Genomic DNA, 16278 nt, shown 5'->3' with positions numbered 1-16278 from the left:
GGGGCCCACTTCACGGCACGTTGTATCGTGGTGAAGGCTTCAACGTTTTGGGTCAACTCACTTTTAGGCTAAGTGCTTCTGTATCCACCTGCGACGTATTTATACGTAAGGTGAATAATCTAGTGCCAACCTCAGTTCTGTCTCGTATTACTGCGCAAACCTGGACATGTTGAGACATGTCTTAGCGGTAGCTTTGAACTTGCCATTGGGGGTATGGCCGTTGGCGCCTAGGGGTCGCTGTCCAATAGGAGAACGAATATTATGGTCTGGCCTGTACCTAGGTAAAGGGATATTCCGTGTATATGTACAAAGAATATACAAGGGATATCAGACGATATACAAATATTATACAATATATCTCAAGTAATAAATATATATATTCGGTTTAATCTGACCCTTTGTAACAATATATATATATATATATATATATATATTTTCATGTACCCCCTGGGGACCACCCACGTACCCCTAGGGGTACGCGTAACCCCGGTTGGGAAAACTGCTCTAAGCCATCCTTCTAAGACATCCGTGAAATTCAATAATTATAATGATAATAAATACAACAATATTTGTATCATTAACAATTACGTTACAACAACGACTCAATGAGGCATCGTAAGCATTAAACACACTGCAAACTAATAAATAATAACTAAACAGATCGCCACGGATATAGCTACTGTATAGTGGAATATACTGTATTAATATGCCATATACTGTCTTCTTCTCTATGATATTATTTATTGTTGGTTTATAGTCCTATTGCTAGAACTAAATAAATGCGCTGAGAAGCGGCTTAGTGAGGCAGCCTTAGCGCACAAGCACACACACATGTACAAAATGTATTGTTCCAGCAAAGTAGGCTTCTATTATTCTAATGACTTGTTTTATTAGGTATTATAGTAGTATGTCCTCCTACTGTAGAACATGACATATTAGCATGACATCTCATTTAGTAATGTCAATACTGAACTACTGCACGATTGGTCAGCCATTATGCATAGGAAGAGAAATGGTTCCAATTTCTTTGTGGGCTTGTATCTCTGTGGGCTTGTGGAATAAATAGTGTGTTATCAGCATGATTCATAAGACATAGATTTAAAAGTATCTGCCTGATTTGTACTTTCATATTATGTAAAAACTATTAAAGATTTAAAATCCCCCTAAAGGGCCCAGAATCAGAGGGGGGGTCACAATCACAAAATAGTCCAGCCCTCAGAGGGTTAACAGACAGTTAAGGCGAGACACTACATGTGAATAGGGTAAAAAATTTAACTAATAGATATCACAATGAAACTTCCCCAGTTGATTACTTATATTAAGACAATACTTTTTTGTATTACAAGTTTTCTGAAATTGTATGTTTAAATATGCAAATGAGGCATGATCTACTTAAATATGCACTAGAAATCTGAACATTGGATAAAGCCATTTTCAAAATTATAGTTTCATTTTGTTGACATATTAGAGCCAAAGGTTATTACAGAGGGGATTTTGGATATCTCTTTTTATCACTCCATAAATCAGAAAATACTCCATTCGGTCCATTTTTATGGTGAAATTCCATATTTCACCATGTTTTTAGGAATAAAATGTGATATAAATCAGGGTATGAATGCGATATCAACAAACCTTCTGTAAATACCTTCATAACATAGATATGAATAGAACTGGAAGGTTTGGTGTATGTGAGTGCTACTGAAGTGGAGATTTCTGGCTCAGAGTATGAGGAAAAACTCTTAAAACTCATTTTTGGGAAAACGCCTTAAAAGTTCTGTATTGTAAAATGCCATACTTTTTTTTTTAAACAGATATTTACAAACACAATACCTAATCAAACCATTAGTACTAGACAACCTAAACACATGCCTGATAACTGAATAATAATAATAATGATGTTATTGAACTGAACAGAACTAGACACAGGCTACAAACAGTGTAGTACAGTGTAGTACCCCCTAATAGGCAAAAAATATTTGAATAGATATCACTATGAAACTTTCCGTTTGTTATGTACATATAAACTAAGAAAAAATATATTGCAAGTTTTCTGAATTTTATGTTTATATATGCAAATGAGGCACTTCCCGATTAAATATGTGCACATTTATGGATGCAATAAGGCAAAATGAAGTCAAATAAACAACTAAATGTGTGTTATTGACGTTTTATCGTCACTAGTTTCATAGAAGACATGTTTAGGAAGCAAAATATAACAAAATCTCAAAATCAACAAAAAAAGTATATTTTCCTATTCACCTGGGGTGTCTCGCCTTAAGACAAAATATAAGAAAAATACAAGAGAGTCAAGAGTATTGGTGAATGATGCCTGATGTTACTTACTCTGGCTGCCAGAGTTGTACAGAACTTGTAAGTCGCTTTGGATAAAAGCGTCTGCTAAATTACTAAAATGTAAATGTAATGTAAATGAAAGAAGCGGAAAGGGCAATTAGTGGCTACCACACTTGCTTAGATACAAAGAAGATGGCTGTGGTCCTGGCAAGGAACAAAATAACTAGACGCCATTCGCCAAATGCGTGTAGATTTACCGTCTGGCGTCTAAAAATAATAGTCTGCCCGCCAGCTGGCGTGTAGTTCATATCGATACTCTTATTTTGAAATTCCTGTGCGGGTCTCATTGCCGCCCCAAGCGCAGCTCCAGTCATAATATCTGGGCTCCGGCAGTTAGCAACGTTCAGGTTCATATGATACTCTTATTTTGAAAAACCCTTAGCAACTCCGCGAGTCATATGATATCCGCCCACTCCGTGTTGTTTCTTGAAAACAGAGCAGCAGCGTTAAACACAGCAGCGTTAACACAGCAGTGCGCCTACAGACGTGAAATAAGTCTGTGATGTTTTTTTTCTTCTCACAACGAGTCCAATGCAGCTACATGCTTTGCACCGTCGCCATTCCTTTATGCCCACATCGCCCGAAATTAACGTTTATGTACCAATCACTACAACGTTAACGTAAGCTAACAAGCTAATCCTGATGATCAGACGAGACAGAGCCATGGTGCCTCTTTTCCACATTGCATGGTACCTACTCGACTCTACCCTACTCTACTGTACTCGCTTTAGGTACCTGGTACTTCGTTCCTTTTCCACTGCAGGTACTAAAATAAAGTACTCAGTTTGTCTCCGTGTGGGGAGGCGGGGCTGCTGGTGTACAGCTGAGAGCTCCATAGCTCTGTGAGAGCTCTAGCATAGCTATGTCCGTGAGCTAGGCGCAAGCCAGAGTAAAACACAGTTTTCAATCAATCAATAACAACATTAACGAGACTCTCGTTGTGTCTATTCTGCTAATGTTAACTCTCATTGTGTCTATTCTACAAGCGTTAACGTTAGCTAGGCTGTCTATGCTAACGTTAGCGTTAGCATTAGGCTAACAACAAAGCTGTAACGTTACCAGTCTCGCGTCTATTTGCTAACGTTAGCATTAGGTAATAACCGGTTTAAAATGGATGGTGATTACCTCACGTTGTGTCTATTCTACTAGCATTAACGTTACTCATACAAACAATCAATAGCGAGTTATATTGATCACGCTATGTACGATAGCCATGCTAAAACGCTAGCACAACATTAGCACCTAACCTAACAACAAGCTTAAGCCTTAACAAGTCAGCGATCTTTTTGCGAGACTAAACTCTCCGCTCGGTGGCAAATTGTGTTGATGTCGGTTTTGTTTAATCAATAAATGAGGCAGAATACACAGTGACTGTATCCTTTGTTTATTGCACTTGTGCCTGCTGCAAACATAATGAAATCCTATGCGAGACATTAAAGATGGCGGCTTTCTGTTTTCGTTCAGACTCTCCAACGAGTGACGCGTCTCTCTTCTGACCAATCAGTGGTCTGCAGTGTTTCACGTGACTTTTCTGGTACCAGTTCTACTCGCTTGGCACGCGCTTGGAACCTCGACAGAGCAGGGACTAAAACAGTACCCAAAAAGTACCCAAAAAGTACCTGGTACCAGGTACTTTGGTAATTGAAAACCGAAAATGCTGAGTAGAGTAGAGTAGAGTCGAGTAGGTACCATGCAGTGGAAAAGGGGCACTAGTGAACAGCACTGAGGAAAGGGAAATGGGGGGGGGGGCACTCTCCCCTTCCCTGTGTGTGTGTGTGTGCGTGCGTTTGGAAAGACAACGGAGTCACTAGTCAGGACTCAGGACAGGAGTATATTATAGTAAACAGAGGATTACTGAGGATGGACAGATAATGTTGATATTCAAATATAAAAAAGTTTTGAGAGGAGTGGAAGTTTGAAGACAGACTACAATATGATGCGGGGGTGGTGAGTTGAAACACAGTGTGTGTGTGTGTGTGTCCCGACCCCACTTCTATGTTTCAATCAATTATTTGCATTTAAAACTATTAACGCTGACTCATTCCTTCAGTCCACTCAAAATTATGCTAATATTCCTTATGTTGTTTATGATATTAATTGAAAATAGCATATGAGAGTATTATATGTAATAATAACACATGGCGATATACTAAAAAGCTATTTATAATTTTTGGCTGGTAAAAAATCTGCCCGGCTGGTACTTTTAAAAATCTACCAGCCAAATGGCTGGTAAGTCAAAAAGTTAAGTTTGTTCCCTGGGTCCTGGTCAGTGATAGGTGCAATGAGTAAAATCCCTTCAGTGGGTACCAGAGCAGCATGGGAAGCAAGACACGCAAGCCAGTATGATATATAGCATGATGAACAACCATATGATTGCCTTATGGAGGGAATATGGCAACAGCCGAGAAATTAAGTCACTCCACCAAGGTGAAAAGGATGGTGGTGTACTGAGCGGTGACCGTGGTGTAACTGACCATGTCTATACAACTACAGTATGCACTCAGAGTATAGCACTCAAGTTCGACACTGTTTGACGAATAATACCATTTACCCTTAGCCGCCAGAGGTGTACCGCTCCTGCTGACCTGACTTACATAATTTGTAAGTCGCTTTGGATACATGCATCAGCTAAATGACTAAATGTAAAATGTAACACCCAGTGTGACTCAAGGAAGAACCAACCTGGTCGTGGCTCTCTGCGTAGCAGATTGAGGCTCTCCCTTCCGCCTGTTGGTCAGCGTGTAGGTGATATCACCCATGTCCCATTCCTCATCCCTCTGCTCCTTCAGAATCTGTAGCAGAGAGAGAGATTCATCACACTGAAGGATTTCACTGGTTTTCATTATGGTTATATAATGTAATATGTAGGTAAAACACCTTTTAATTAAAGGGGACATGTATGCTATTCCTAGCACTATTTGGGCAACTTTACACAATTCCTGTGAGTGTATTGAAGACATCTGTACGTTTAAAAAAAAAAAATGCATTGTTTTATATTTCTAATCAAGTACTCAAAACCATCATTTTCAGCTTCAAGATTTCAGCTGTTATGGCCTGGCTCCGCCCATAAGCACTTTGAGTGACAGTCAGTCCACACAGTCTGCGACTGGTAGACAGAGAGAGATAGAGAGAGAGAGAGAGAGGGAGGGGGGTGGGGAGGGGGTGAGAGAGAGAGAGAGAGAGAGAGAGAGAGGAGAGAGAGAGAGAGAGAGAGAGAGAGAGAGAGAGATGAGAGAGAGAGAGAGAGAGAGAGAGAGAGAGAGAGAGAGAGAGAGAGAGAAAAAGACAGGCTGTTCCTATTTTTCTCTGCCTCTCGGTGTGCTTGCGGCAGCTTGTGGGGGGGGGGGGGCCTCCCTTCCTCCCTCTCTTCCTTTTTTTCTTTCTATCACTCTCCCGTTCGGAGGTGTGTGTCGCACGGACCTCAGCGCGGCAGGTCCCCCCCCCCCCCCCCAAGTGCTCCTGAATGCTCTCTATCTCTCTCTCTCTCTCCCTCCAGAGTGCACGCAGAGTATGAGGAAGTCGTTTCCCACTCGCTGTGTACAGTCAGTCTATGTAGATTGTGGGCGGGCATTAGCTACAACCACAGAGCCAATCACATCACTGTCTGCTACCCAGAGCCTGAGTAACGTCATTCAGGCCTTCAAATCAGGATGGCCTAATTTACTGGAGAAGGAAATGATCTGAGCTGAATCAGAGCAATCCGCCAATATGGTATTTAGACACTAAAACACATTGATACGAACTCCTATTACTATAATACAATGCTAGAGACTGAAAAATGACATTTATAGTACATGTCCCCTTTAAGGGAAAGGGGGGGTTAGCCTCTGGTCTCTGTAGAAGCAGGGCCTGTGAGAGATATCGGAACCAAAACAATAGATAAGGCGAGCCAGCCACAGAGCTCAGGGTCAGCATTCTGTAATGATATATGGGTCAAAAGCCGTTGGGTGACGAGATAGCCAAAACAAAGCAAGAGCGAGACAGAGTTAGATTCAGGAGAAATCGTGTGAGAGAGAGAGAGAGAGAGAGAGAGAGAGAGAGAGAGAAGAGAGAAGAGAGGAGAGAGGAGAGAGGAGAGAGAGAGAGAGAGAGAGAGAGAGAGAGAGAGAGAGAGAGAGAGAGAGAGAGAGAGAGAGAGAGAGAGAGAGAGAGAGAGAGAGAGAGAGAGAGAGAGAGAGAGAGAGAGAGAGAGAGAGAGAGAGAGAGAGAGAGAGAGAGGAGAGAGAGAGAGAGAGAGAGAGAGAGAGAGAGAGAGAGAGAGAGAGAGAGAGAGCCATTGCTACTTAACCTCCTCCGCCCGTGCGGTCCGGGGCCGGACGGCAAATGACATCACGTCATAAATCAAATCTCTCCAGACTGTTTGACAAAATTATAGTTTTTTTTTGTCAAACGTATTCAAGTATAAACATCATAACCATGTCACAACAGCAGTTATAATGTATATTATCATCAATATGTTAGTTTACCAATAGGTTAAAGTATTATTAGTGCGATTTTAGTATTCGTTTTTGTGTTGTTTTTAATCGCGAAAGCCGGCCATTGAGAGCTTTCAATGAGCGTTGGAATCTTTCAGAAACACCCTACCCAGAGGCCTCTAGGTCAAAAAAAGCAAATGGGTTCTGTATGATTTTTTTTTATATCTCTTATTACTTGGGATAATATACCACAAAACTTAATTGTTATTGGCATATATTGGAGCGCAGTTAGTTTGTCTCCCCTATTTTTTTGCATTTGGCAACAATCAGATTTGAAATTAGTTTAAACATTGCGGCACTCTGGCAAAAATAAGAAAGCTACTGTACATACAGTAGATTTCATTATCTGTTCTTATTAGGGGTGTAACAATGCATCGATTAATCGAAATGCATCGATTCTAATGTGTTCGATTCGATGCATCGATTTGAATATATTATTTATTTTAATTTTTTAATGTTTTTTTGATCATTCATGCTGAGTGAATCAGTTTCCCCAGCCTCATTTGTGTATTAAAAATGTTTGGGGGAATTAACTGATAGAAAATGTATCGAAAATGTATCAAAAATTTATAAACTAACCTACACTGTAACACGCAACACTTGATGAACATTATTACTCAGCTGATAGAGTTGTACCCTTCTTGCTGTCTTGTCGTACAGAACTTGTAAGTCGCTTTGGATAAAAGCGTCAGCTAAATGACAATGTAAATGTAAAATGTAATCGAATCGAATCGTGGTCAAATGAAGAGATTTCATGATGCATTGAATCGTTGCCTAAAGAATCGTAATCTAATCGTTGTGAGGTTGAATCATTACACCCCTAGTTCTTATGCATGCCTGGTGATACTAAATCCAAATTTAACTCATTTGAAAGATAAGATTTGGCACAATCCATAAATGTGCAAATTGGCTATAATAAGGTCATTTATAAGCCTGCTATTCTATATTCTATAATAATATTTCAAATTGCATTGGTCCGGATGGGAGAATTCAGTACTGTATCTACAAAACCTTCTGTTTAGTCATCTTCCCTTTATTCATTTCCTTAGATTTTTTGTACACATGATCTCACACGAGGTCAGTGGCAGTTCTTCATGTCTGGTAATTTTTAGCATGGTGTTATTCACTGTCAAAGATGCAAAGAAAAATCCTAATTCATATTCTCCTTTGTGTCATCACAATTTAAGCAAGCCTAGTAATAGACACAATATTTCTGACACTGGGAATACATTCACAGAGGTCCATAGATGTCCCTAGATGACAAGAACATGTAAATGGACCTTGTAGAAGTGGAGCAATATTCCATTTACTTAGGTATGTATTTTATGGAGATTTTCAGAAAATAGGGCTCCGGGTTTAAGAGGTTAAGCTGTGGGTTCTTCCGGGAGCCATAATAGTTTTGGATAGAATGATACCGACATCAAGAAAAGCTGAGCCAGCCCTGTCAAGCTAGAAAGGACCACGAGATGATAGGCCGCAAGCGGGAATCTAGGAGATATAGCACTTAGACAGAGAGAGATGGAACATTCGTTTCTTATACCCCTAAATACTTTCAATTCGTTCATTCTGTGCGAGAATCTTGGTTTATGCAAATAAACAACCTTCTTCTGATAAAGAGACGACGACTCCAGTATATTCTTGTCCGGATGCATTAATGGGGACAGTGTTACAGCCATGTACAGTAAGCGCGTGGGAGGACAGAATTCCACCGAACGATTGCCCCACAAACAACAAACAAACACAACGCAGAGATTTCACGGAAGGTGATAACAATCAACGAGAAGGCTGTAAACACGATATCTAACACAACACTAACAACCACTGCTGTAGACTAGAGCAGGGGTTCCCAAACTTTTCAGGCCAGGGCCCAGAAAATAAGGCGTCAGAGAGCCGCGGCCCAATGCACATCGTCGGGCCTTTTTTTTTTTTAGGCGGCCGATTTTTTAAGCCAAATATCACTTCAATCCTATTAAGTTAGTTCAAGTTAGTTATTCATTTATATGTGCTATTTATGAGAGGGCTAACTTGTTGCAAAATAATAATGATAATAATAATAGCCTCATTAAAATACTATTGTTGCTTCGGTTGTTTTCAGCGTTTTATGTGCATAATCTGTTATTTAGTTGGAAATGTTTGTTGAAATAAGTAGATTTTTTGTTTTTGTTTATTTATTAAGTTAATATAAAACCATATAGTCACATTTTAAAATACAATAGAATAGAATTTTAGAATACAACTAGAAACACTGTCCTGGCCTGCTTCTAAGTTCAGTGGCCTGACAAAAAAAAAATAATAAAAAAATAACAAATAAAAAATAAAAAAAATATATTTTTTTTATTTTTTTTTTATTATTTTTTAAATCATCTCGCGGCCCACCCGTGGCTGCTCGCGGCCCACCTTTGGGTCGCGACCCCGACTTTGGGAACCACTGGACTAGAGTGTAGTGAGCTAATTAAAACGAGTAGTGTGTAGAGCTAATTAAAGGTCCTGTGTCTTATAAATGGCCTTTTCCAGTGTTTAGCATTGTTTCCTAGCAATGGGGGTTTATATCAATGGGGTTATATCATTATTATATCATTTTGGCTCATCAGTCTAGTCTCGAGTTCACAAGATCCTTCCTCACTCAACTAAGCCGCTCTGATTTGACTGTTTTGCTGACGTGAATAAGGCACTGGTTGAAGTCACCGCCCACAATCAACAATTCGCTCAACAACAGTGGAATTACTTCCTCAAACGGGTTGACGTGCGAGAGAATCAACAATTCGCTCAACAACGGAGCAGTGGGAATAATGCGGAAGCGGTCTCCCTGTCCCTGACTCTCCCTCTCTCTCTCAACCTGCATTTTACACACAATCTCGAGGAGCCGCTCACACAGCGTACACGCACGCACGGAGCGATGTATCCTCTCTCTCTCTCCCTCTCTCTCTCTCTCAACCTGCATTTTACACACAATCTCGAGGAGCCGCTCACACAGTGCGCACGGAGCGATGTATCCTCTCTCTCTCTCCCAACCTGCATTTTACACACAATCTGCTGCTTTTGAGTACTTGTTTAGAAATACAAAACAATGCATTTTTTTGAAAAAAAACTTTTAAACTTTACAGATGTGTTCCATAGACTCACAGGAATTGTGTAAAGTTGCCCAAATAGTGAAAGGAATAGCAAGAAAAAAACCACTGATGTAGGCTAGCGTGTAGAGCTAATTAAAACCACTGCTGTAGGCTAGCGTGTAGAGCGAATTAAAACTACTGCTGTAGACTACAGTGTAAAGCTAATTAAAACCAATGCTGTAGACTAGAGTGCAGATAACATTAAACCACTGCTGTAGGCTAGTGTGTAGAGCTAATTAAAACCACTGATGTAAGGCGGCTGGGTGGCGCAGCGGACTACGCGTTCGTCACCAACGCAAGAGACACTGGTATCGAATCCGGCTGTCAGCGTTGCCTCCGGCTTGGCCGGCCGTCATACTGGCTCGATTGGCAGAGGGAGGGAAGCTGGTGGGTGGGTCCGGGTCGTTGTAAACAGCGACTCCTAGAGTTCGGTTGGGGTGCCTGCACAGCGAGGGAAGGATCTGGAGGGAGGTAGTGTGACCTTCCACACGTTACACTCTCCCAGTGAGTCCGTGCTGCCAGGTGAAAAGAAGTGGTGGGCTGGGTACACATGTGTCGGAGGAAGCATGCGATTGCGATAGTCTCCGCCCTCCCAGACCGACGGTATGGGGGTAGAGTGCGCCAGGAAGGGGATTGGGAATTGGCATAACGACTAACATTGGGAGGGAAGAAAAACGGAAAAAGAAGGGGGAAAAAGATAATTTAAAAATAATTTAAAAAATAACTGATAAACTAAACTAAACTAAAATACAGAGACAGTGTAAGGAACATTTTACTGTAAATATGCCAGTTTAGCCAGGTTGGCAAATTTTCAACTGTAGTCTCTGGGGCAGGCGACATGAGCACTACAATAATTAAGACATAGTACAATAATTAAAACACAGTAGGAATCAGTAGGTTACAATACACTAAAATACATTCAAATAAATACATACATTTTTTTAAATACATTACATCACAACCCCTCAGTTAAAATTAGGGATGCTCGATATGGGCTTTTTTACCGATACCGATATACCGATATTGTCCAACTCTTAATTTCCGATACCGATATCAACCGATACCGATATATGCAGGGTTTACCCCCCAAAAAACTGAATAATTTCAGGTAATTAACATTACATGTCTCTTGTTGTGGAATTAACACAACATTATGCATACTTTTGACAATAAATAAAATCTGAATTTGTTCTTACTTGCTTGCCTGGGTAAATAAAGGTTATAGAAATGTAAAAAAAAAAAAATTGAAAACAGATACCGATATTTTCCGATATCAAATTTCAATGCCGATATTGGCCGATAATATCGGTGGGCCGATAATATCGGACATCCCTAGTTAAAATGGTTGCACACTTGACCATCTCTCAACCATGATTTTAAGTTTTAGCGGCACGGTGGTGTAGTGGTTAACACTGTCGCCTCACAGCAAGAAGGTCCATGGTTCGATTCCCGCTTGGGGACCAGGTTTCCATGATGCCAGTTACCCAGGTGGGGTATCTCCCAGGCCTTTCTGTGTGGAGTTTGCATGTTCTCCCCGTGCTCGCAAGGGTTTCCCCCCCCGATAAGATAAACCCAATGGAAAACATGCACAACAACAAGATCGCTAACGCTGTGGCGTCCTTGACGAAGACGGACAGGAGCACTTGGATTGGTCCCCTGGCGTGGCTCACGTTGACGCCTGTCTGCTCCCGGCTGCCCTTGGGGGGAAGGACGACGGGATGGGTTAATCGCAGAGACAAATCGCATGCATGCATCGCATGCGTGCCGATTGATGACCTCTGAGCAAGTCCTAAATTATTATTATTATTAAGTTCGATTTAAATTAAATGTATCTTTGATACTCCCTGAGCCGTATTGGCAGACTGTTCCAGGTGTGGGCTGCTCTCACGGAAAAGGCTGCCTGACTAAAAGCAGACCTCTGTTTGGGACTACACACTACAGTCCCCTCTAACTACAGACCTGGTATATCTGTCAGCAGATGCTTTCTGTTTTATGAAAGTACAGAGGGGGGAGGAGCCAAGCCATGTAGGATTTTATAGGTAAGGCAGGCATCTTTGAATTTGTCCCAGCTCAGTAGGTTCTGGTTTGTTATGCTATGACAATGGTGGTGGCTGTTTGTTTTCCTGTCTAGTACTTTACTTTCACAGCCTGATGGTAAACTACCTGTACAGGTTGTAGTGTTGTACAGGAGGCTTGTGTCCAGCTAGTCAGACAGTATGATAAATGTGACATAATAATGGCATTAAAATACAGTGCTGCTGCTTTTGCTGACAGAGAGTTTCTGATGTGACGGAAGTTTGATAAGTGAAACTTTACGTTGTTTACTACCGATTTGATTTGTTTTTTAAATGTAAGATTGGAGTCCATTTTTATCCCGAGGTATCTATATTCGGACACACTGTAATTACCCTCTTAGTAAGTAAGTAAGTAAGTAAGTAAGTAAGTAAGTAAGTAAGTAAGTAAGTAAGTAAGTAAGTAAGTATTTATAAAGCACCTTTCATACATGTCATGTAGCTCAAAGTGCTGTACACAATTATAGGCATATATAACGATAAAAGCAATAAAGTCACAGTGATCAGTTAAGATCAATGTTTAAAAAATAATAATAATAATAATAGTAACGTAAAAATGAAAATAACGTAAAAACAGTAATTTGCTTACCAGTTTGGGAGAACAGGTCCGCACAAACATTTCCGCTCAGTAGCAACCGGAAGTGCACTAAACCAATGCACTTGTATGGTAGGTAGCAATGTTTAGCTCTTATAACGCTAGTGTAGTTACGTTTTTATCAGTGGTCATAGTTGGGTCCATAGTGCTTTACCAAGTCCCATGGATCCATCAGTGGCCGTGTATTGTGTGCGTATGTACCCGTTCCCTCATGTGGTCAGTGGCCAGAGTTTGGGTCCATAGTGCTTTACCAAGTCCCATGGACCCATCAGTGGCCGCGTCTTGTGTGCGTATGTACCCGTTCCCTCATCTAAAGAGTTGGGTCCACAAGGCTTATCCTAGCCTCATGGATCCATCAGGTTTTTCCAAGCCATAACTATTTGTAAGCTAGACTATATAGGTACGTTTTTAATTTTCCTTTAACTCTTTCAGTGCCACTCACGAGATTTCTCGTGTTTTTTTTATAGGTGGTTGCTAGCCACTCACGAGATTTCTCTGATTTTTTATTTTTTTTTGCGATCTGAAAAATTCTTGCATCACCCGAGCCTACCCGAGTATAGCCGAGGGGCGCCGACGATCACTGTGGAAAAAAGCGCCCCCTGTCGTCTCCCAGATGACATAAGTGATTTTGGAATGGACTCAATGAAAATGAATGGGGAAAAAAATCCGGTACTCCACATTTTCCAGTTCACTGATCCAGCCGGGGTTACCAGAGTTCATTCTGGAGCCTCAGATCCCCGCGGATCATAGAGATCTACTGTGTCGCGTTGGATCCATACACGTATCGATTTTTTCGAATGGTGATCAGGAATTGGAATATACCAGTTGGATACCATCTGATGCCAGGTAAGGACTCTATGTTATCAGTGGTAGGATAATCGGAGTAAGTTTGATGAAGTTATAAGCTGTTTTGTGAAATGTCTTCTTTCGGTTTCACTGTAAAACTCCGTGAGGTAATCAACGGAGCGATTATCAGTGCGCGGCCGTAATGTGCTTGCGTGCACGTATAATATTGATCATCTAGCGTTTATTTGAAAACGATTCATAAAAAGGCCGACGAATATCAACGTTGTGGAATATTCCACTAAAAGATGATTTTCATAGAATGCTCCAGAATGAGCTGTTTTTTATATCAAAACGGGGGCGTTTCTAACTGCTCTGAAATGGAAACGACGCGATAAAAAAACAATCCGTCTTCACAGCACTGACTGGAAAATAGTCTTTGATAATGCGATGGGCAGATTAGACACATAGCCATAATTTAAAACATAGATTAGGCGATATTAACGTTAACATTGGCGCCGATGGTGGCATTCAAGCGGTAAAACGGAAAACCAGGCGTGGCATTGAAAGAGTTAAAAATGTGTATAGAGCTGGCGTTTCTGATGTGTGTTGGTAGTGTGTTCCATAGTTTTGGGGCATAGTTGGCAAATGCCATACTTCCTATCCTTTTTTGGTTTCTGGGCGTGTCTAGTAAACCTGTAGTGGATGACCGTAGCGTTCTTGAGGGCAGATAACTAACTAGGGAATTTGCTATGTATTTTGGGCCTTGCTCATTAAGAGCTTTATATGTTAGGAAAAGGACCTTAAAATCAATTCTATGAGTTATTGGAAGCCAGTGCAGAGTGGCCAGGACTGGAGTGATATGTTCTCTTCTCCTTGTATGAGTTAGTAATCGAGCTGCAGAGTTTTGGATAAGCTGAAGCTTCCCAATGGTTGCTTTGGGAAGACCAGTGAACAGTGCATTACAATAGTCAAGCCGACTTGATACAAAAGCATGAATAAGTTTCTCTGCATCCTTTTTATTTACGAAAGGTCTTACTTTCGCTATGTTTCTTAGGTGGAAGAATGACGTTTTCATGGCCTTATTTATATGAGACTTAAAGGTCAGGTCTGAGTCCAAGATGACACCTAGGCTTGTAACCTCAGTCTTTACATAGGATGACAGACTCCCCAGGTTTTTACAAAGCACTTAGCATGCGACGACCCGCCGGCGGGATGTTTTTAGGACGATTTGCCCACCGGCACTTTGGCGACCCCTAGTGGCTCGGATGTGCATATTTGTAGCCTGTCGATAGCGACAAAATCCGTCAAAATCCGCTCAGCGGTTCTCGAGTTACATGCCGGTATTTGAGGCTTGTGCAAAGTACATACTATTGCGCAAAATACCACTCCCGACTCTTGGCGCAGTAGTTCCGTCAATCTAGATCCGATCTCAAAAATGATTGTGGATTTTTGTAGCGAATTAGTGTGGCTTTCCAATGATAACCCACGTGGGGATGTATGAATCTAAAAAACTAAAAAAATCTAACGAAAGAAAACAAGAAGAGAAAAACAGCCGAATGAATTGAAGTCTATGAGAAAACTCAGTTTTTCTTTTGTACACAATTTACCAAAATCACTATGGATTTGTAAGCCATACCACCTTCTGGGGAAATACTACCTCTGGACTACTAACTACTACAACTCAAGTTCAGACCTATGTTACTGTTATTACGTTAGCACTAAAAGTAAAAAAAAAAAATCTGGAATCCGAAACTTCAGAATGTCATCTTTCAAAAGAGGCCAGGCTCATGCATGTGCTATAAGTATAAAGTATGTTGTTTTGGTTTGCAAAAAAGTATGCAGTCCTCAAAAACTAAAACTAAAATGGCCAAAATGGCCATTGCAGGTTAAGAGGTTCTTGTTTGCAGTTTGCTGCTTGGTTTCTGCATGGACATACATTACCATATCATCCGCATACATCTGGATGTCAGACTCATTGCATACAGCTGGAAGATCATTAGGCTAGCGTGTAGAGCTAATTAAAACCACTGATGTAGGCTAGAGTGTAGAGCTAATTAGAAGCACCTTCCATTGGGTACAGTGACATCAGTAGCCAGGATGAAATGAGGAGAGAAGTCAATAGGTCAAGTCGATGAGCTCATTGATTAGAGGATCAAAGAGACTGGAAAGCCATGTTTGTTAGCTGCACTCCAACTTGTATGATATCATCACCCTGTAGATGTCAAACATACCAAACCTGACTGATGTTTATAATTCACTGTATTCCTTCTTTATTTTAATTTTTAACCCAGGCTGTATTGTCTGGCATATTGTTGACTAGTACAGAACCCAGGCTCTATTTAAACATTGTTTAGCATGATGTTGACTAGTACTGCATCCAGGCTCTATTTAAACATTGTTTAGCATGATGTTGACTAGTACTGAAGCCAGACTCTATTTAAACATTGTTATGTTGACTAGTACTGAACCCAGGCTCCATTTAAACATTGTGATGTTGACTAGTACTGAACCCAGGCTCCATTTAAACAGTGATGTTGACTAGTACTGAACCCAGGCTGTATTTAAACATTGTTATGTTGACTAGTACTGAACCCAGGCTCCATTTAAACATTGTGTAGCATGATGTTGACTTAAGTGTTTAGCATCAAAAATAGGGATGCCCCAGTATAAATACGCGTGAAAAACATGATCCAATTCTCAGCGGAGTTCTCACTCGCTGTCTCTCTTGCTCATAGCTGCTGCTACTGCATGCCTTGCCCCTCCCCCCTCCCCCTCACAGACCCATGTCAACAAATGCTCCGGCAGAGTCGAGTGCACCTCGAGTGATACTAGCTAACGTTACTGTTTAAACAAAATTACCCAGTCAACTATTAACTTTAGTTTAATAC

The 16278-nt window shown here is 40.9% G+C and overlaps 1 protein-coding gene across 1 annotated transcript in view; it reads right to left on the bottom strand.

Moving 5' to 3' along the window:
- LOC311232987 (1,4-alpha-glucan-branching enzyme-like) overlaps positions 1–16278 on the bottom strand; it is a 576273-nt gene that overhangs the window by 205085 nt on the left and 354910 nt on the right. The window contains 2 exon segments of the mRNA XM_084319835.1: positions 5035–5066; positions 5069–5144. Coding sequence (XP_084175961.1) covers positions 5035–5066; positions 5069–5144 — 108 coding nt within the window.

This window comes from Notolepis coatsorum, assembly GCF_963971535.1.
Source record: "Notolepis coatsorum genome assembly, chromosome: 8".
In the NCBI taxonomy this organism is placed as follows: Eukaryota; Metazoa; Chordata; class Actinopteri; order Aulopiformes; family Paralepididae; genus Notolepis; species Notolepis coatsorum.
This window is presented reverse-complemented; position numbering and strand designations above follow the sequence as displayed.